General features: G+C 40.8%; 1 protein-coding gene across 1 annotated transcript in view; it reads left to right on the top strand.

The window, feature by feature from the left end:
* Window positions 1–23,084, top strand: part of NR6A1 (nuclear receptor subfamily 6 group A member 1) — a 76,162-nt gene that overhangs the window by 36,501 nt on the left and 16,577 nt on the right. Inside the window, exons 2-6 of the mRNA XM_036752027.1 lie at window positions 749–991; window positions 11,908–11,963; window positions 14,523–14,677; window positions 18,723–18,938; window positions 21,905–22,159. Coding sequence (XP_036607922.1) covers window positions 749–991; window positions 11,908–11,963; window positions 14,523–14,677; window positions 18,723–18,938; window positions 21,905–22,159 — 925 coding nt within the window. The remainder of the gene's footprint in view (window positions 1–748; window positions 992–11,907; window positions 11,964–14,522; window positions 14,678–18,722; window positions 18,939–21,904; window positions 22,160–23,084) is intronic.

The raw sequence follows: 23,084 nt of genomic DNA, 5'->3' as shown, positions 1-23,084 counted from the left end.
GAATGGGAGAGAGACTGGGCCTGTGATTTCATCGGCATAAGGAACCAGGGTAGTGACTTAGAAAATCTGTGTAACTTCCCCAGAGTCACAGTAAGTGACATAAGACTGTGTGTGTTAGGGGCAGAATTGAACTCAAGTCCTACTGCTTTGAAACTGAGACCATATATATATTTTACCCTAAGCTGCCTCTCCTAAGGTGTCAGTAAAGGTAGAGTATATGTCATCCTTTAGGCTTTTTTGTCTCTTCATGTCTCCTACCATAAGACTCAGTGCCTTGAATATAATGTCTTCACATAAGCACCTGTTGAATTTTAATTTTAATTTTAGGGGCAGCTAGATGGCACAGTGCGTAGAGCACCAGCCCTGGAGTCAGGAGGACCTGAGTTCAAAGTCAGCCTCATATACTTGACACACTTACTAGGTGTGTGACCTTGGCCAAGTCCCTTCCTGTCTCCAAAATGAGAAGGCTGAGCTAGATGAGAGCTAAGATCCTTTCCCGATTTACCATTCAAGCATTTGTCTTTTAGCATTCTGTGTTCTGAGAGACTTTGTCATCTTATGTTGTGTAACTTGGACAGGAGGTCCTGACTGCCCTTTCCCATAGGGTTTCTGAGTTTCCTGGAGTATATACCAGATTCTGGCATATCCTTAAATTCATGGGAGGAAAATACCAGTGGCAGTACCACAGTCTTTAAATCTTTGTGGTAGCTCATGGGACATTTTTTAACATGAACTTTTTTTTTTTAAGTTTCTGTTCCAGATGATCGAGCTGAACAGCGAACCTGCCTTATCTGTGGAGACAGAGCTACAGGATTGCACTATGGTATCATTTCCTGTGAAGGCTGCAAAGGGTTTTTCAAGAGGAGCATTTGTAATAAGCGGGTATACAGATGCAGTCGGGACAAGAATTGTGTCATGTCCCGGAAACAGCGGAATCGATGTCAGTATTGCCGCCTGCTCAAGTGCCTGCAGATGGGGATGAACAGGAAAGGTAAGAGAAACTCTGTAGACACACAACTACCCCCTCCAGTGTTAGGTTCTTTCCAGCACACAATGTTATGTGTTCTCATGATTCATGTGCTAATTATGGAATTTAAGAACTGGGTAAGATCTTGGAAGTATCTAGTACCTTATCCTTGGCCAAGAGTCTTTGACAGTATCCCCAACAAACACTTTTATAGCCCCTACTTGAAGACTGTTTACCTCCTGGGAAAGCTCAGTTTTGGTATTGCTTACTGCCAGCTAAAATGTACCTCTTTACAACTTGTAACCCCTGTTCTCAGTTCTGACTTCTAGGACCAAGCAGAACGAGTATAATCCCTTTTCCATGTGACAACTCTTCACATACTTAAAGGCAACACCTACCTTGCTTTTCTAGGGTTTCTTTTCAGATCTTTTAACTGATCTCCATTGTGCATGTTTTCTAATCTTCTTATCATCTTGGCCACCTTCTTCTGGCCATGCCCCAGTTTGTCTTGTGTCTTTTCTAAAACTGGATTCCTAGAACATTGTATTCTCCAGAGCAGAGTACACCAACACTATTCACTCCCTTATTATCCTCTCTCCTAATGCAGCCTAGGATAACGTTAGCTTTTTTGCTACCATGTCATACTGTTGATTCACACTGAGCTTGTAGTCCAGTAAAATCCCTGATCTTTTTCATAGGACCTGCCATCTAGCTTATACCTTCTCCATATTTTCCCTATTAAACATCATTGATTTGGTTCATCATTCTACCTAGAAAATCTTTTAGGTTTCTGACTTTTATCCAACTTGTTAGCTAACCCTCCAAGTTTCATGTCATCTGCAAATTTGAAAAGTATGTCATCTATGCCTCCACACTTGTCACTGATTAAAATGCTGATCACATACGGACAAGCTTAGATCTTTGGGACACCCACAGTTCCTTCCAGATTGACATCCTATCATTACTTAGTATCTATTTCTCTCCCTCTACCTGATTTCATTGGCACCAAGAATGCCTCCCAGTGAGAAACCTGGGTAAAGAAAACTTTACCAGTGCAGATCAGCAGCTTAGAGAGCTAACTGGTATTAAGTGACTTGCCCAGCATCACACAGTGAGTATATGTCAAAGTAGGACTTTCCTCACTACACAAAGTAGGTTTTCCTCACTCAGAAACCCACTCAACTATCCGCTACACCGTGCTACTGCTCCCATTTTAAATACAAGAATAGTATACAAAACCTTATAATATCCTTTGCTAAGATCTTCCTAAATTATATCTATAGCATACACTTGCTATACCAACCTACCCTATGAGAAAAGGAAATGAAATGAATCTGGCATGACCAGCTATGCAGGCTTTTAATGAAAACTGTTCCCTTTCTAAGTGTTCAGAAATCATCTTCTTAATATTCTGGAATTTTGTCAGGAAATAAAACTAGCTCACTTGCCTCCAGTTTGCAGATTCGACCCTTTTCTTTTTTTTTTTTTTAATTGGGACATTTGTCCTTCTCCTTTCCTGCAATACCTCCTCTTTTTTTTTTCCATCTTTCAGAGAATGATAATAACAAGTCAGAAATTACATCTTCTCAAATGTAGTTTTTTACAAGCCTGGTGACTTGAATCTTATTGAGAATTACTAGATACTGTTGGACCATTTCCTCCCTTATCTTGGCTTTTTACTCCCTGTGAATAAGTTTTGATCTGTCCTTCCCAGTCCAAAGAATCATTTTCCTTGGAAGGGAAAATAAAGCAGAATAAAAAGTTGAGTAGTGTGCCCTCTTGGCTTTTTCTTATCAGCCTTCTCCCCTAAACAGCAGCATTGACCTTCCTGTGATCCTTTTCTTCTCCTTCATTCTAAATTTCTTTCTGTTGTCCTTAGTGTTCCTTGCTAGCCTCAGCTTATTCTGCACATTAGGATTGCAGATATATTCTTACTAGCATTGTGCTTTTTTTTTGGTGTCCACCCTGAGTATTTGTACTCCCTCCATATCTGGCAAGCCTTTTTAAAATCTGAATTTGATGAGCTGCCTGTGTAGCCACACTTTTTTACTCTTTTGGGGTCAGTGCCTGCTTTTCCTCCTCGTTAGACGAATTTATCTTGGTCCCTCAGAACTTTGTTCTTAAGAGCTTCTCAATCCTCTTGAGCCAGTTTTCTTTGCCTTTGCTTCTACTTCTGAGTCTTTGAAATCTTCTCTCAATTTACAGTGTCCATGCACCGATATCTTCTTCCCTAGCACAGAATCGAATGAAATGGTCATGTACTTCCAAGGTTCCTGTTTTTTCTACTAAGGTAATTCTTTGTTAGAATTAGGTGTAAAATAAGCATTTCCATTGTTTCCTCTTCCACCTCTTGAAAGATGAAGTTTTCACTAAAGAAGTTCACATATTTATCAGCTGCTTCAGGTAGTATAGAGTGAGAGAAAGAAAATGCCCCCAGTATCTAGATGGTTGAAGTTCCTAAACTACTCATCTTCATGTCCAAGAAGTCTGCAGTCAGTTCCTCTGGAGCATCACTTCTTTTTCTATATCTGTTGCTCCTCACCCAAATGCTTTCTAAAGTCTCTTCTATATACATTAGCTCATGTGCTAAAGAGTCCTTTTAGTTAGTTCTTAATGGTCTGTGCCCTAAGGTCCTTTCTAGCTCTAGCATTTGTCTGTTATAAATTTCATTTCAGGTCTAATGTTCTCTGTTCTAACATTCTATGTGCTAAGATTCCTTACAGGGGAACTCATTAGACAGTCAGTAATTCCCTCAACAAACATCTTAAGTGCCCTCTATCTGCAAGGGATGTGCTTGGAAAATACAAATCAGTGCATCAATAAGAGGCATAATCCTTCCTCTCAAGGGCCTCCTAGGTAGGGGAATAAAGATACATACCCAGGCTGCTGTGGGGTGGTAGAAAGAATACCCAACTTAGAGGCAAAAGACTAGTTCAAATTCTGCCTCAGTTACCTGATGCCTAAGAGACTTTGAGCAAATCACTTATTCTCCCTGGGCCAAAGTTCTCTCTGTCCCTGTCTCTAATCGGTTGCCATATTATTAATTCTACCTCTATATTATTGTTCAAATCCTTCCCTTCTCTTCACTCCTGTATTTACTACCCAAGTCGTAGTCTTAATCACCTCTCCCCTGAAGCATTGTAATTGCTTACTAGTTTATATCCATGTTCAATTGCTTCCTTTTCTACACAGGTCTTCCCCCTCCCCCCCCCCCCCCCAAAAAATCTAAGGAACAGGTCTCATGACATCACCACCTTGCTCAGAAATCTCTGGCTTCTTATCGCCTCTAGGATTCATTGCAAATTCTTTGTCCTGGTCTTTTAAAGTCCTTCACAATCTGGCTCCAACCCAGCTTTCCAGTCTTCTTTCATCTTTTCTCGTAACTTGACCTTCTGTCTTCTGTCTCTGTACAAGCTGTCCCCCGTGCCTAGAATATAATCCTTCCTCCTCTGTGCTATCCTCACTTTCCTTCAGGGCTTCATTCAGATGTTACTTTTTCCGTGGAAACTTCAGTGACTTCTTCAGTTGTTAGTGCTCTCTCAAATTACCTTTTGTGTTTATTTGTGTACCTGTTGTCTCTCCCTCTTCCCCTTCCCTCCAACACCCCAGTAAACTCTTGGCAATCAGGGCCTATTTTGATCTTGTCCACGTATCCCAAGGACCTTACACTTATGCCTTGCATATAGTAGGCATCAGTTAAATATTTGTTCAATTGAACTGAAGTCATGCCTGCTCTACACAATAACTTCCAGATCTATTATGGGGATCTACTAAAATCAGGTCTGTAAAACTCCTTATAAACTATAAAGGACCTTGGAGAGTCATAAGATATGTCCCTTCCTTCTCACTTCCCGCACACCCCAGTGAGCTCTTAGTCTAGTAGAGTCGAAAAGGTCAGGGCACAGGTAGTAACTATTGAGCAAGCCTAAGGGTAATTAATCAATTTAGCCACTGAAAGACATTGTGCTATGTGGGAGAAAAAGAGATATCTTCTGGCTTTGGCTGGGGTAGGGAGGATCAGGGGAGTCCCTCCTAGAGGAGGTGGCCTTTGAATGGGACTTCAAAGAACGGGTAAGCATGTGACAGATGAAGCCAGGCAGTGGTGACAAAGTGGTCCTCAGGGGACAAGAGAGTTCATGAAGAGGGAAGTAGTGGAAAATAAGAATGCTAAAAGATCGTAGAGAGCCTTGAACAACAGGATTAGGAGTCTGGACTTGATTCTGTGGGAGTCATTTACAGTTTTGAATAGAAGAGTGGCATGATTAGAAACACGCATTATTTCTATATTGGCAGTTCATGTGAAGGATCAGTTAGGTTATCACAATAGCCCAGGACAGAGATAATAAGGGTCGAACTAGGAGAGTGACCACTTGAGTGGAGGGGGGTGGCGGTGAATGGGAGAGATGTTGTGTAGGTAGAATATACAGAAGTATCTCTCCTGTTAGAATGTAGGCTCCTTCAGACCAGGGGCTGTTTTGCTTTTGTCTTTCTCTCCTTAGTATCTATACAGTCCTTGGCACATAATAGCTACATAATAAATGTTTACTGATTGGTTTCTTTGGCAACTGATTGGCTATAGAAAGTGAGGGAAAATGAAGAATTGAAGAACTCTTCCAAATGCTTTTATTTGATTGTTGTTCTCAGGCATGTTACTGGGGGCCCTCTTTTTCTGGCTTTCTCCCCTTCTTGGCATTGCCAAAGTTCTTTTTTTATACATATATATATATATACACACACATATATATATATATATATATATATATATATATATATATATATATATATATATATATATATATTGCTATTCTCAGGCTATTTAATAGGCTCTTTCTTGTTGCTCAAGACATTGAAACCACCAAGGATAACCCTAAAAAAGCTTAGACTGTCTGTGGAGTCTGGGAATGTTATGTTTTTCATCGTCACTGGTTTAAAGTACCACCATTATTGAAACAAACCCAAGATAAGAAGGATGGTGCCTGATGCATGCCGGGCCACGTTGGGCCAAAGATTTTAAGAGCATAAATGTACTTTAGTCTTCGTCTAGCAGTTACCCACTCATTTCTCTACTAACTCTCAACTACACTAATGCTGTGGCTTTTATGTTCTAACACTATGTTTTAAAGTTCCTTCCCACTTGAACATTTTCTATGTTCTATGTCATAAGCAAAGATAAGCCTAATGTAGTCCAAAGAATTGGAGTCAGGACATTTGGGTTCATATCCTGGCTCCATTTGGCAGAATCTTTGTGACCTATGGGCAAATCCTTTTACTTCTCTGGACCTCAACTTCTGCTTTTGCAAATTGAATTTGCAATACTGATTCCTTATAACTCACAATGTTGTAACCCACAATGAAGAAAGAGGTAAACCTTAAAGTTGTGCAATATGAGTTATTGCTTTGGAGTAACTATGTCCTTCCTGCTCTATATTCTGACATTCTACACTCTGAAAACCCTGCCACTTTTAACACTGTTCGAAGACCCCTTTCAGAAATATAATTCTGTCTTCTAATGTTATGACCAATTCAGCTTAGTTCAGCAGGCATTATTGAGTGAGTATCCACTGAATGCATGGCGTTTTTCTAGAGAGACAAAAATAAAGTTCCTCTTCTGAACAAGTTCACACTCATGTCATGGCTCTAGCTGAGTCCTAAATGTCTGTCTGATATGCCTTCCTGTTCAGAGAGTTTGAGATACACTTTTCCACTACAATACAACGAACTTTTTGTTAAGAGCTTACTATGTGTGTGGCACTATACTAGACACTCAGAATAAAAAACTGGAATGTAAAAGAGTCCCAAGCTTCAAGGAGATTATGTTCTACTCCAGACTAAACATTCCCAGTTTCTTCAGTTAATCTTGATGGTCTCAAATTCCCTCAGCATCTTGGTCACCCTTTTCTGGACATGTTCTATTTTGTAATGCTAATGCCCTTCTTGAGTTGTGATGCAGAGACCTGAATGCTGAAGAGGTGGTCCGACCATGGCAGTCTGCAATAGTTTATTACATCCTTCTTTTGGGATGAGACCTGAGGGGACATTAGCTTCTTTTGGCTGCCGTGTAACAGATGCTGCCAACTGCTATCATGTTTGAAGTTCACTAAACCTTCAAGATCTTTCTTTATAGGAATTGTTGCCTAGCCTTATCTCCCCCATGATTCTAGCTTTGAGAGATTTTTGGGGGGGGTGGTGGAGAATCTGATTCTGTTCTCCCAGTTTCATATCTGTAAAATTAACAACTATGCCATCTACATAATTATCCTTGGTCATTGATAAAAATGTTAACTAGCCCAGGGCAAAGGACAAATCCTAGGACATCACTGAAGACTGCCCTTCAAATTGATATCAATTCATTCATTACTATTCTTCTCTTTGGTCAGTCAACTTAATAGTACTGTCATCTAGCCTATATTTCTACATCTTTTCCACAAGAATGATATAAGATGTTATGTCAAAAGCCTTGATGAAATCTAGGAATATTATATCCGAGGATCTATTAGTCAAGTAGCCTTAAAAAAAAAAAAAACGAACTTCGTCACATAGCTGTGTCAGAAACCAGATTGGAACTAGATCTCTCATCCCTAAGTCCAAAACTCTAGTACATTGTGTGTCTCCCTTCTTTAAGATGTGATGTTACAGACAAAGGTGCTGAGAGGGAGGGATGTGTGCATTGGCAGTGTGACTCCTATTAAAAGTTCCTGCAGGTGACCATTTCTTGACTTTTCTGAGGAATTCAGGGAGGTCTTGGATTTCAGGGCCAATAACGGATTACTTGGGTTTATTCCCTGTGGCTTACAGAAGCTCACCATTGTCTGGATGCTTGATGACAAGAGTTCTTCATGTGATGCTTTTTTTAGTTCAGTAATAATAAAAATAACTGATATTTCTGTACTGTTTTAAGGTTTACAAACATTTTGCATATATTATTATGTCATTCCAAGCCTCCTAATGCTGTGAGATTGGCACTATAGCTATTATTCCCATTTTACTGATTAGAAAACCAAGATTTAAAGAGGTTAGGTGACAGCTGGTAAATTCTAGTCAGATTTTGAACCCAAGTGGTCTGGATTCCAGATTCAATGCTCAATTAATTTCACCCACAGGGAAAGTTAAAACATCAGAACATAACAGGTCCTTGGCAATGCATTGTTCTTGTTCAGGGTCACTGATTTATCCAGAGGAACTGACATCAAGTGTTCTTGTAAGTCATAAAGATGAATTCTTTCTCCTATCTCTTCTGATAAGATTGGCTAGTGACTGAAAAGGGGACTTTGGATTTGTTTTGATAACCAGTGCATTGGAATGGAATTAGGGCTGGATTTTAAGAACCATAGGATTTGAAGCTCTAAAAACCCTTACATTTTGAATACTCTGCACTCATTTTACAAAGAAATTAAGGCCTGGAGGAAGAAGTGACAGAGAGCGACTAGAGATCCCTAGGGCATCCATACTCTAGAGTCCTTCACTGCCTTTGCACCAGACCATTCAGTCAGTTCCAAACCTAGCACCTTTAACTCCAGATCCAAATTCTGTGCTTTTTCAGCTATATCACATTGCCTTGGTATCTGAAAACTAGGGTGGACATGTCAGCTCTCTCACTGATCATAGGATCAAGGGATTTAAAACTGGAAAAGATCTTACAGATCATCTCTTTGAGGCCCCTCGTTTACAGAGGAGGAAACTGAGAACCAGAGAGGCTAAATAACTTTCCCATTGTTACCAAGAGTAAGCAGTAGAATGTGTCTTCATAATACACTTGCCCTTTTTGAACATTAGTTTTTTTTCATCTGTAGATTGAGATAATAGTATTACATTTTCCATTTTATAAGGTCATTGTGAGTAAAGGGCTTTGTCTAGATGAGGTCCAGAGAGGAAGAATAACTAACCCACCCACAGCCATATCACTGGTACATGGCAGAGCTGGGTCTTCTGTCTCCAAGTGTAGTATTCTTGCTAGTATAAGGGCTGCCTATCCAAAGCCTCGATCATCTTATAACACCTTGCTAACTGTGCAACTGATTTCTCTTTCCCCTTTCCCCTCATTTAGTTTCCATTGATTTTTTTCACTTCTATTTACTGCCTGGATCCTTCTTAAAGATATATCATTTACACTTCAGAAATTGGCAAATGCTACAAATCAGGGCTTGATTCATTGTTTATTGTTTTGTTGACTTTTAAACTTAGGAGAGAGAAAATGTTAATAGTGCAGATTAAATGTAAAAGTGTATCATGCAGATATTCTCTTCCCTCCTCTTCCCTCCCTCCCACCCAGAGCTGATTGTTAAACATTTACCAGCATACCCTTGCTATTAGGTTTTTTAGGGACTGTTATACAGTCTGCCTAGGGAGAATTTGGGAAGTTGGGTGTTGTGTTTTTCCTCTTGTGCTAAAGTATTTTTGTTTTTTGTGGGGTAAAGCTGGGTAAAGTAAGTTTTTTCCCTTTGTTATAAAGAGGGGAGTGGTCAGCAATGTCCCCCGTATTGGCAAAGGATACCAAAACCTAACCTTATTTGTCGTTTCTTAGCTTTCATTGCCCCGACTGAGAGAGAAACACTGACATCTCCTGGTCACTGCCAAGAAGGCAAGACTGAAAATGTAATGACCGTTAGTTGGATCTACTCTCAGCAGCACCAAACTATTTAGCGTTAAAGCTGGTAAAGACCTAGACTACAAAATGGTAGCTGCAGAAGTGGGGTTAGAGTTGGAGTTGGAGTTGAAAGGAACCTCGAACCATAGAGCATCAGAGCAGAGAACAAAGAATGTTAATCCTGAAAGACACTAGGGTCTTCTAAAATGGTAGAACTAGCCAAATTCCCTTAGAACACAGCATGCTAGCACTTTAAGGTATCTGAACAGTCTCATCCCATAATTTTGCTGCTGAGGAAACTGAGGCTCAAGAAGGTAAAATGACTTGTCTAAAATAGCACAGAGAATTAGTAGAAGAGACAATACTAGCATCCATGTCCCCTGACACCTACTTAGGAATTTTTCCATTGTATCATGCTGCCTCCAAAATTAAAAAAGAAAACCCAACAACTTTTTTCTACTCCTGAGAGCTCTTTCACATAATGAAGGTTCTTACTAATTGAATTATTAACTGCTACTTAGGTAGCTAGCAAAGGAAAAGATTCCTAATAAGAGAGAAAGCTAAAGTTGGCCCTCCCTACCCATCAGGGTGCCTATGGTACTGTTAGGTTGTCTGTGAATTGAAGGGACTGTTGGTGTATGTAGTCTATTTTTATTTTTAGTTTAGAACACTCAGTTCCACAAGTTTTTGAGTTCCAAATTTTCCCTCCCTCTCCTGCCCCCATCCCTGCCAAGATGGCATGTAATTCGATATAGGTTCTACATATACCTTCATGTTGAGCTTATTTATACAATAGACAAGTTATGTCTATAGTCTAGAGAAGCAGAATTATTGAGCTGGATGTGGGAGTTCATTTCATTTGTTGCTTAAAAAGCTTAAGAATTAATGTTAAAATTCAATTCATGAATAAGGATATGAGCAAAGAGTTCTCAAAAGAATTTCAAACTATTAACATGTGAAAGAATGTTCCAAAACACTTATAATAAATATGAATCAAGCCAGTTGTGAGATTTGACCTCATACTCAGCAAACTGGCAAAGATGACAAAAGATGGGAATAGTCAGTATTGAAAAGGTCACGAAAAGGTGGGTGTGTGGAAGAACTGTTGGGGGGCTATGAATTGATCCAGTAGTTCTAGAAAGCAGTGACTCGCCCAGGCAGGGTCACACAGCTAGTAAATGTCTGGTGCCAGATCTAAACTCAGCTGTTCCTGACTTGAGGTCTCATACTCTATTCACTGCACCTTTGGCTGTAAATTGTGCACACATTTCCGTATACCTAGTTATGTTGTTACGTGGGTGGTGGTGGTGGTATTGATGGTGCCATTTCAGTCATGTCAAACTCTTTCTGAACCCATTTGGGGTTTTCTTGGCAAAGATACTGGAGTGATTGGCCATTTCCTTCTCCAAATACAGTTATACTTAAGTGCATAATCATACTTCTACGAGAATTGAAGCTCAGCCAAGGCGCTAGTTCCCTCACTGTCTCCAGGAAATAGTTCAAGTTGGTTTCAAAAGTTGGAAGTTGGAGAGAAGTTCATTTCAGCTCCACAGGAGGAACTTAAAATAAGAATTTCCCAAATAGAAGAACAGTCTGCTGGTCTTGGGAGCCGATATTGAGCACCTGCTCGTTCATGTTGAAATAAAGGCCATGAACACAAGAGAGTTCACAACCATGTTAAATATATAATTGAAATATTTCTCCCATTTTATTGAAGAGGAAACTGGGACTTGGTTGAGGTTAAGTGACTTGCCCAGGGTCATACAGATAGCAGGCAGCAGTTTCAGAACCCAGAGGCATATCTCCTGATTCTAGTAATATGCAGTAATGGCTGCCTTTCTTATCAACCTCACTTGCTGCCACGCCGCCCCCCCAAAAAACCGAACTGTCCATAAACTATTGTATAAAGATAATATTGATGCCTTCATCCCCTAATTAAATTTAAAACCACTTTTCTTTTGTTCTGAGGTTGTCTTTTAAACAAACTTCTTTTTTTTTTTTAATCTTCCTAATTCCCCCCTTTACTTCACTTCCATGTATTTCTCTATGGACCTCTGTTCCGTCTTCTTAAATATAAGGGAATTTAAATGGGAAATGCACTCCTATCCCTCCATGGCACTGTGCCCAAATTCTGTCTCCTTCAAGAGGCCTTTCCTAGCTCCTCTGTTACATGTTGTGTGTTTCTAACATTATATGTTCCAAAGTCCTTCCCAGCTTCTTGAACTATTGGCCTCACAAGGTTGTTATGAGGAAAATGCTTTAAAAAGTGCTACAGAAAGAAATGTGAGCATTGTTGTTATTATTCCAGATTTCTGGAGATGTGTTTCTAACTGTTCTGGCATCTGCTTCCTTTCAGCAATCAGAGAAGATGGCATGCCAGGGGGCAGGAACAAAAGCATCGGGCCTGTCCAGGTTGGTATTATGCCCCTATCTACCAGGCATCCTAAGAGCAACATGTGTCTTTCCCATCTGTTCACTCCCAGGCCTTGTGACTACATCTGCGCCAGGGTCAGAGTTTCTCCTCATGCCAGGGTACATGGAATATAGTGGCCTCTGCCCTCGAAAAACATCCTTAAGATTTTTAACAGATAATATGCCTGGGTCTTGTTGCAAAGCTTTTTTTCTAGCAACTCTTAAGCCCTTCTTAAGAATTTATCGTTTGATCTGTATGGGATCATAAGCAACCACCCTTTAGAAATTAACAGAACTGCTACTCAGGTTGCTTCCAGATATATAATAGCCTTGATTGCAAATATAAATAGAAAACCACCTAGCTCTGATATGTTTTACTATCTCCTCAGGTTATAATGAATTCCAGTAGTAGAAAGTTTAAGCATAAGGAGAATTCTTAGACGTCCCCTCACCTCCAATGAATAGCCATCACCAGCAAGTGCTTTTTGTGTGAGTCAAATTGTGTTAGGATTTTCCTAAGTGTAGATCATAGGATTTAGAAATGAAAAGGGACTTGAGAGATCAACTAATTAAACCTCCTCATTTTACAGATGAGGAATTAGAGGCTAATAGAAATTAAGTGATTTGGTCACAGTCATACAGGTAATAAGCAGCAAAACTAGGATTGAATACAAGTCTTCTGCAGACAAAACCATAGTTCTCATTGCTGTACCATATTGCTTCTTGAGACAATTAAGGACTCCAGCCTTTTTTTTTTTTGACGTGGGAAGGCAGGGCAGTTGGGGTTAAGTGACTTGCCCAAGGTCACACAGCTAGTATCAAGTGTCTGAGGCCAGATTTGAACTCGGGTCCTCCTGACTCCAGGGCTGGTGCACAACTCACTGTGCCACCTAGCTACCCTCTAGCTTTTTTTTTAATAATAGTATATCAGGGGCTCTTACCTGTGTTTAATATATAGGTTTTAAATCATGTGTTGATTTGAACCTGGAACTGGGAGCCAAGAAACCTAGGTTTGAATACTGGGTCTGTGTGAGACCTAGCTGGCTATGTGATATGAACAGATCCCTTCCTCACTCTATGCTTTAATCTCCTCATCTATAAGATGATGGGGCTGGATCAGATTATCTCTGAGATTCCCTCTAGCTCTAATATTGTATGTTTTATGCTCCATCCCAGGTCTAGCACTTTAGGTTCTTTAAATTCGGTATTCTCTTTTCTCTTCTTTCTTTTTCCCTTTCCCTTTTCTTCCTTTCTCTTTGTTTCCCTTTATTTCCCTTCTTCCCCGTACTCTTTTTTTTTTTAAAGACTGGGTCTCCCTTTCTCATCTCAGCTGGAAGTACAAGGGCTATTCAGTGGCCTGATACCCCTCTGATTAGCACAGGAATTTTGACCTGGGACAGTTTACCCCCTACTTATGCAACATGGCAGCCACCTGCTAATGGTTGATCTCTGTATTAATGACAAACTTAATGTGGACACCCGATCAGCATAATCCACTGCAGCTCAGAAGGGCTGAGCTCAGATCTGCTAGCCTCATCCTCTCTAGTAACAGGGATTTATTGGCATGTGCCAGCACACCCAGGTACATTCAGTGTTCTAAAGCTTCTTCTATCTCTGCATTCTGCAGTGTTCATACAGCTCTAATGCTCCATGTTCTAAGGACCCTCCTAGTGTTAACATTGTGTGATAAAAGGAGTGTGGCCTATTATGTATGCCCTGTGAAAGCAATTTCTTTCAAATGGGGTCCCCTAAGTCCCAGGTGTCTGTTATCATCTCAGTACATAAACATACTAACAAACCTTTTCACCACCTAAACATACTGACAAATCTCTTTCACTATCTGATTGACAGGGCTTGGCTGTCCCTTCTAAAATGGAACAAGTCCTTCTATCCCCGAAAACCCTCCAATAAATTCTGTCATCACCTTGTCTTAAGTTGTTACAAGTGGGGGACCTAGTAAATGTCCTGCTGATTGATGATACCATTTGTCTGGATGGGGCTTATAAAATGCTTTGTAATTTGTTCCCATAGCTTCTAGGCCCCCTAAGAAAAATTATTTGCTTTTTCTCTACATGTGACCAGAAAATAAGAGAAGAAACTGTGTAAATAAATAGCAAGTGAGTTCATTTTTTGCCATGTCAAATGCCCCAGGAACCAACTCTACAACTCGTATAAGCACAAGATCCTCACTCGTGTCAGCCAACTCTGTGGTAGAGTAGATAGAGCCTTGGGTTTGGGAGACTTGGGTCTAATGCCCAATGTTCTATTAACTAACTTTGTGACCTTAAACAAGTTATTTCACTTCTGAACTTCAGTTTATTCATCTAGGAAATGATGGCGTTTTGGACTGGAGAGCATCTGATGTTCTATGATCAGAGGTCCTTTCCATTTCTAACATCGCATGTTCTCTTTTAGCTCTAGATATTGTGTGTTGAATGTTCTAGTTCCAACATTCCATGTGGTGGCATTTATACTAACCCTTTCTACTTCGGACATCTTATTTTTCTATAATTATAAGCTGCATCCCCATAATGATGTGTGATTCTTTCCCTACCAAAGATATCAGAGGAAGAGATTGAAAGAATTATGTCTGGGCAAGAATTTGAGGAAGAGGCAAACCACTGGAGCACCAATGGAGACAGTGACCACAGTTCCCCTGGCAATGGAGTTTCTGAAAGCAACCAACCTTCACCAGTTTCTACGCTGTCCTCAAGGTGGGATCCTTCACAAGAGTGTGCTTTCCTGTTACTTTCCCAGTATCTATCATGTTGGAGTAATAAGTCTTTAGGAATGGGTTTCTAAAATTAGAAGCTCTTTTGCCTACTGTATTTCGAGGTAAAATGTTCTTCAGGGGTGGGGAATCTTCAGCCTCGAAGCCACACATGGTCCTCTAGGTCCTCAAGTGCAGCCCTTTGACTGAATCCAAAGTTCACAGAACAAATCCCCTTTTAAAAAGGATTTGTTCTGTAAATAAAAGGATTTGTCTGTACCCAAGGACCTAGAAGGCCACATGGGGCCTCAAGGCCGTAGGTTCCCCACCTCTGGTTTAGCTAAATAGATTTGCAGTGCCCTGAGTCTATGAAATAATAACTCACTGGGTCTTAACCTCAGTATCATTTGGTTCTCTCCTGCCATCCATGTAGTAAGGAGCGTGTTTTAGAGGTTTTGTCAAGAAGTATGTGTAAGTGAAGCATAAAGTAACATTTATGTGTTTATATACTTTCTTTGACCTGATTTAGTGTGAGGGACACACCAGGTGATAAGTCAGGAGATTGGTTAGGGTGGATTCTGTCACTTGTATCTTTGAATCCCCTGAGTCTCAGTTTTATTGATGATCAATGAGATAAAGACATTGAAATAAATAACATTCTCTGTTCTAACATTCTTATTTTTTTAAAGTCTCGTCTGGCTTTAACATTGTGTGTTTGATGGCCATTTCCAAGATCCTATGTCTTTCTACTTGTTATCTGTAGTTCAGGGTTTGTAGTTCCTTAGAAATCTTTATTTTAAAAGGATTACCTTTCTGGGTGGAAAATTTCTGAAGTTTCTTATTAGAGATGGTATGATCTACTTTCTGATGCACAGGAGGCTGGAAACTGGTTTTTTCTGTGGACTTTCTTTGTGACCTAAACAAAGTATCCACCTGCTCTATGTTTGTTTCCCCTGTTATGAAGTGAAGCGGGATTAGGGCTTTCCTTTTTATCCTTGTGGAAAGAGCACTGGACTTGGAGTCAGGGGCTTTGGGCTTGACTTCAGACTCTGCCCCAAATAGCTCCATGACCCCATTGGACAAGTCACTTTATTTTTCAGAGCCTCAGTTTCTCTGTAAAATTGACAGAATAGTACTTGCCTTACCCAATTCAGAAGATTGTTCTGAAGAAAGTACTTTATAAATGTAAACTATTATTATTATTATTGTTCAAAACCATTTGTTAGTAATGAGCACCTGTTCTGAGCCAAGTGTTGTCCTAAGAGTGGGTGTGATTGACACAAAGCTGAGCAGGACCATGGTTCCTGCCTTTAAGGAGTATATGCTCTAATTGCAGAGGTAAGATGGAAACACAGATAGATGTGACGAAAGTTAGAAGGTGATGAGTGCAAAGGAGAAGTCCAAACTTGTTCCTGTAAGAAATGTGAGTCAGAGGTGGGTGATGATCCCTGCCAGGCCATTCTGGGGGTCAAGAGGTATCCGAGAAGGCAGGCTTAATTCTTGTAAGGGATGTCACATGAGCAGGACCTTGGAGGAAATACAGTATTTAAATATGTCGAAGTAGAACTGATGGAGGTAAACAGGAGCAAGAACAAAGCCCATTTCAGGATTGGGGAATAGCATAGAAAAGGGAGACTTCAGATTAAAAAGGTGAGGGGGGAGCATAACCTCATCCACTCAGGACGTAACCTCCACTTCTATAGCACTTTTAAGCTTTCCCCAATAGGGGAAGAGAAAGGGAAGAAGTATTTATATAGCTTCTACGATGTGCCAGGCACTGCGCTAAGCACTTTTTACAAATATTGTCTCATCTGATTCTCACAGCAACCCTGGGAGGTAGTTGCTATTATTATCCCCATTTTACAGTGGAGGAAACTGAGGCAAGCTGAGGTTAAGTGGCTTGCTCATGACTTACTAGTTAAGCTAGTACATGTCTGAGGCTAGATTTGAATTCAGGTCTTCCTGAATCTATCCACTGCTTTGCCAGCTGCCTGATGAGGTGTATGTAGGTAGCAGGAGGATTGTCACCCCTAATTTACTGAACGGAGGTTCCAAGAATTTAACTTGCTCTTGGCAAAATTCAGGCTCAGATCTCCTGACTCCCAAATACTATTTTTCCGTGTGAGTCTCTGTAAGTGTTTATTAAACTCTTACTGCATACGGTGGGGCCTACTCAGTGCTGGGGATGCTCAGATTAAAGATGTTGATCTGATGTGCTTGGTAGCAAGGGATTAAAGCATACATAGCTAGTCCAGTTTGGTTTGAAATTGATGTGAGCGAAGATGGGACGGACAAGTTGGAATCTGATTTTGGGCAGCCTTTAATGCCGGACCAATAAATTTAAACTTGACTTGTTAGGCAATAGGGAGTCATTCAAAGCAAACTAATTTTTGTTACCTTTCCAGGAGGCTTTATGATCTGCAGAGTACTTTACTCACCACAGCCCTGAGTCAATGTGATTGTTTCTCCCTCAGTTTTAACTCTGAAGAAATAAAACTTTAGAGGGGGAAGTAGCCTGACACAACCTTGGTTCAAATAAACACTCCCCCTGAATAGAGGCAGCCCCCTAAAATGATGTCTCTTTGAAAGAGAAAAGGCAATGTAGACATAGTCCTTTAAAAATAAACAAATAAAACACTTGACTTTTATTCAAGCCAAATGTGAGGCTGGAGGAGTGATGTGATCAGTGTGATCAGTATTAGATCCGAGACTCATCTGACCATCGTTGCTCCTTATCTGAACAGTGATGGGGTAGAACATCTCCTAGGTGTTTTCCAGTTCTAATATTCCATCAGTCTACTCTGATCTGGAAAGAGTTTAGACTGAGAGGGTTTTAGGGTAGGGAAATTAAAAAGTTGTGAAGTTGGACCAGCCTTTTACCACCTCATTCAAGTGAGGAAACTGAAGCCCAAAGAGGTTTAAGCTAAAATAACCTCCTTAGCATAATGAATTACAACTTTGCAACAGGACACTGGAGTGAAGGCTCCATTTGCTGGAGAAAGATACTCAGACACATTTCACACTACTAGGAGATTTCTTACAGAAAACGACAGAATTCACCAATGACGTACTGGGCCCTGGGTTTCAGAGATAAAAAGAAGGAAATAGGTCCTATCTACAAGGACCTTACATTCTAAGGTGGAAGACAACACGGACATAAATAAGTATTTAAAGATAATTTTTTTTTTAAAATAGTGTAGCTGGAATGGAAGGGGTCCAGAAAAGGGTTCGTGTAGAAGGTGTTGCTTGTGCTGCATTTTGAAGGAAGAGAGAGACTCTCTGAGACTAAGATGAGGAAGGACTGCATTCTAGGCACAGGGGGCCAGCCAGTGCAAAGACAGGGTGATTGGAGATGGAGTGTCATCTGGAACAGAGAGAAGGCCAGTTTGCCTGGGTCACAGAGGGCAGGATGAAGGGTGTTGTCCGCTGAAAAGAGAGGTTTAGGCCAAGTTGTGAAGAGGAGTTTATATTTATCCTAGAAGTAAAGGGAGCCTCTGGAGTTGATTGAATTGGGGAGTGTTATGGCCAGACCTGCACTTGAGGAACACTGTTTTGGTAGCTGTGTATAGGAAGGACTGGAGTGGAGAGGGACCGGAGACAGGAAGAAAAGACATATTTAACAGGATTCTAGTGAAGAAAGTGCTTTGAGAACTTTAAAATCCTCTAAAAATTTGTCTTAATACTTTTGATATTTCAAAAGGAGTTTGATTTTGTCACTTCATTGTGGGAAAGATCGCTGAATTTGAAGACTTGTACTCCCTTTCCAGTTCTGGCGCTCACTAGCCATAATTTTGGGGGAGTTACTTTCCCTCTTTGGGTCTCCATTTCCTCATCTTCCCTTTTCAGCTCTAAAGTCTAAGGATCAGGCCTTCTGATTCTCATTTGAAACCTCTTCTCACTGCACACAGCTGCTTGTATCCTTCCTGAGCAAGTGCCAAGGACAGATGCACTGGTATGATGTGTGCTTCATTCTTTCAAGTGGTATAAGGTGAATGCAAGATGGTCGAGCCTGTAGCTGCCTTGATTAAGATGAAATTTTTCTCTTCTAGTAGGTCTGTGGAGCTGAATGGATTCACTGCCTTCATGGGTACCCCAGTACCCCCACACTACCAGTATATACCGCACCTTTTTAGCTATTCAGCTCACTCGCCTCTGCTGCCTCCCCAAGCCCGGAGCCTGGACCCCCAGTCCCACAGCCTGATCCATCAGTTGGTGCTTGCTGAGGACCTGGAGCCCCTTGGCACACCCATGTTGATTGAAGACGGGTGAGTGGTTCATGACCTGAGACACCGAGAGGTGGTTGTTTTAGAGCCTGAAGCTCAGCACAAGACCACAGGTTCCTGTTTCCCAGCAGCCATCAGGCATTTCTCTCCATACACTCCAGGGACTGGAATGGCATACTGAGGAGCAAGGAAGGCAGAGACTTGACATTAAAATGGTTGTTATTTGAACAGTTTACCTTGAAGCCCATTTCGTAATGTTTGGGCCTTAAGAGATGTTTGTAGAGACCAAATGGGAAAAGCACATAACTTGAAGTCAGGAGACTTGAGCTCAAATTATCTGGGACATACTCAGCATGACCATGACAGCTAAGGGAAGCAGTAAATAGAGCACTGGGCCTGGAGTCAGGGAGGCCTGAGTTCAAATGCAGCCTCAGACACTTCCTAGCTGTGTGATCCTAGGCAAGTCACTTAACCTCAATCTGCCTCAGTTTCCTCAACTGTAAAATGAGGATCATAATAGCACCTACCTCCCAAGGTTATCATGAAGATCAAATGTAGAATGCTTAGCAGTGATTGGCACTTTACTGGGATTTTTTGGTTTTTTTAGTTGTTTTTCTGTTGTGTCTGACTCTTTGTGACCCCTTTTTGGGTTTTTTGGCAAAGATACTGGAGTGATTTGCCATTTCCTTTTCCAGTTCGTTTTATAGGTGATGAAACTGAGGCAAGCAGGAATAAATGCTTATTCCCTCTCCTTTCCCTTCCCTATAGCCTACTTACTCAATGTCTTTGAATCTGCTTCCTCATCTGTAAAATGAAGGTTATAATGTTTGCATTACCATTGGCGTGACCATAAATTCAGCCGGGCTGGAGTTGTTATTTCCAGAACTAAAAAAAAAAAAGGATTGTAGCACACCCAGAATGAAATGACACTCCATGTATGCATGCACATGAATGTGGTACCAGCAAAAGAACATTAAAGTGGATCTAGTAGTAGTAGTTAAGATATCCAGGGTTTAGATCTGACTTTGTCCCCATCCAGTTGCATGATCTTGGACAAAGTTGTTTGAACTCCCTGGCTTCAGTTTCCTTATTAGTAAAATGCAGCCACACTCTTAACCTGGTCTGAGGTCCCTTCTAGCTCTAATACACTGTGTTCTAAAGGCCTTTCCAGCTTTAGCACTCTACCTGGGACTTTCTCTGTTGAGCTGCTGGCAAGGACTAGCACTGAGCAGGCTGCTTGCTGCTGCTGCCTATGGGCTCCAAGCCTGTGGGTCCTCACCACTAGAGGACACTGTGGGTGGCAGGATAAAATCACTACTTGGAGCAGTCAATTAACTTGCCATCCTGTTTTTTCTTTTAACAAATTGTTTTTGTTTTTAAATTTAATCTGTCCCTCCCACAAGCAAATTTTTTTAAAATTCCTCAATGCATAGTCTAGCAAAGCAAATTCACACATTGTCCATATCTGAAAATATGTTTCTGCTTTTTGAGTTCACCGCCTCTCTCTTAGGGAGGGAAGTGGCACACTTCATTCTTTACATTTCTAAAGCGTTTCAAAATTGGTTTACTCTATATTATTATCCTCATTGTATCAATTTGTCTCCTAGTTCTGCTCAGTTACCTCTGAAATTGGCCATATCATCAAACCAATTTATAGCAGCTCTTTTCATGACAATCAAAAATTGGAAACCAAAAGGTATTCTTCTAGTGGAGAATGACTGAATAGATTGTCCTGTAAATATGTTTGTATGTATAGATTATGTTCCTTCCTTTGATGTCTTTGGGGTATAGAATCAGTAGTGCTATATCTGGGTCAAAGAGCAGGCGCAGTTTGGTCACTTTCCAAATTGCCTCACAGCATGACTAAACCAGTTCACAGCTCCACCAATGCACCAACATACTTGTTTTCCCATAACCCTCTGTTTTCTTCTTTTTTCAGTGTTGCCAGTCTGATAGGTATGAAGCGGAGCCTCAAAGTTGCATATTATTTAGTGTTTCTCTAATTATTAGTGATTTAGAGCAAAAGTGTCAAAACATGTGGCCCGAAACACTCCCTGAGTGTGGCCCAAACCATATTAAAAGGTAATTGGGAAATATTTAACAAGTAAAAATACAATAAAACATAGATACTATTACATTTTAAATTAAGTCAATTTGTAGCCTACAGGGATCCTTATATACATTTTATGGCTTATGTTTCTTTTTTGAGTTTAACACCTGTTTTAGAGAATTTTTAATAAAATTGTTGATAGCTTAGATTTCTTCCTTTGAAAACTGCCAGGTCATACCATGCACTGTGACCATTTATCTGTTTAAGAGTGACTCTTAGCGTTATAAATTTAAATCGGTTCTATACATACATGTGTTCTTGCGTGTGCATGCATGTGTGTGTAATCTTGAAATGAACTTGTTGCGAAGTTTTACCCAGTTGTTTCCATTTTGATTTTTCCTATATTTGATTTGCTTATAATAAGACTTTTTATATATGTAAAATTGCCCATTTTATCTTACCTCTCTATTGCTTGTTTAGTCATGACCACTTTCCAATCCATAGGTTTGAATGATGGTACAGTAGATGGAGGGCTGGGCCTGGAGTCAGGAAGGGCTGAGTTCAAATTCAACTTCTGCCTTCCTAGCTGCATGGCCTTGGGCAAGTCAACCTTTTTGCTTCAGGTTTCTCATTTGTAAAATGGGGATGATAATAATAGCACCTACATTGCAGAGTTGCTTTGAAGACCAAATGAGAAAATTATTAAGCGCGTAGCTCAGTGCCTGGCACATAATAAGCCCTATATAGATGATAGCTATCATTGTAATTTCTTGCTTGCTTCTCTAATTTATGGTGTGACTTTTTATATTGAGGTCAGGTATCCATTTGGAGGTCATCTCAGTGTATGCATCCCAAGTCTTGTGGGAGGAGAGATTTAGGTGAAGTTCCCCTCCCTACTACCCTTAGACAAGGAGTCTTAATTTGGTAAAAGCTCAGCTCACCCTGCTTTTGCCCCCAGGTACACTGTGACTCAGGCTGAGCTGTTTGCGCTGCTGTGCCGCCTGGCAGATGAGCTGCTGTTCAGGCAGATTGCTTGGATCAAGAAGCTGCCGTTCTTCTGTGAGCTCTCAATCAAGGACTATACCTGCCTCCTGAGCTCCACATGGCAGGAGCTCATTCTGCTGTCATCCCTCACCGTGTACAGCAAGCACATCTTTGGGGAGCTGGCAGATGTGACCTCCAAGTACTCACCCTCTGATGAGGAGCTGCACAGGTGAGGGAGGGGATGGGGAGATCTTCATGAGCCTCTGTTACACCACTTTCACTCAGCCTTCCTTTTAGAGATCAGAGCTTCCTGAGGGGGAAGGTGACAGATACAGGTACAAATAGTTCATATGAAACTTAAATATCATGTGCTCTGAGCTGGAGGCCAAAAAGACAATAACTGACACACGATTTATTTAGCGCCAAGATTTGCAGAATGTTTTAGAGATACCATCTCATTTGAGCCCCATAACAACTCAGTGAGGTGGAGGAAGTACAGGTCTTAGACTCAAAATATTAGAGCTGCCAGGGTCGAATCATCTACACTGAGAGCACTAGAAGGAACTGTGCTGACCATATACCTGTGTGATCCATTCCGTGTCCATTGGTGTAGATCATCCTAGGCGATTCTTCATAGTATTCTCCTGTAAGTTCCCTGAGGAGGGGCCACCTACCACACTCAGAGCCCTACCCTGGATCTTTCAACATTTCTTAGGAATAGCACTCAGAGCATCCATCATGACATTTCTTGATTTACCTATATTGCTTGTTCACAACCTTTCCTGCCTATAGCCTTGTTGGATGAATATTCCTTAGGTCACTTCTTGCATTCCAGTTGGCATGAGTAATGGGCTACAGTGGAAACCCGCCATTGCCCTTCATGTCATCCTCGTTTCATGGTTCACAGCTATAGAACATTTTTGGGAGAATGTTGCTGTTATAAAAGTAGGTTGTGTATCATGGAAAGACTTGGTATTATTGAAAACACTTTCCAGCCTCCTTTCTTCCCCTTATCTAGGCCCAGCTTGTCTGTCTGCAGTGCCTGTCCAGAATACATGTATGATGGGCTAATTCAAATGTCAAATGAGATTGTGTACATGAAGACATTTTGCAAACGTTAAAGGGCTATATGTTAGCTATCATGATTAACTCAA

This window comes from Trichosurus vulpecula, chromosome 3 (assembly GCF_011100635.1).
Source record: "Trichosurus vulpecula isolate mTriVul1 chromosome 3, mTriVul1.pri, whole genome shotgun sequence".
NCBI classification, from domain to species: Eukaryota; Metazoa; Chordata; class Mammalia; order Diprotodontia; family Phalangeridae; genus Trichosurus; species Trichosurus vulpecula.
This window is presented reverse-complemented; position numbering and strand designations above follow the sequence as displayed.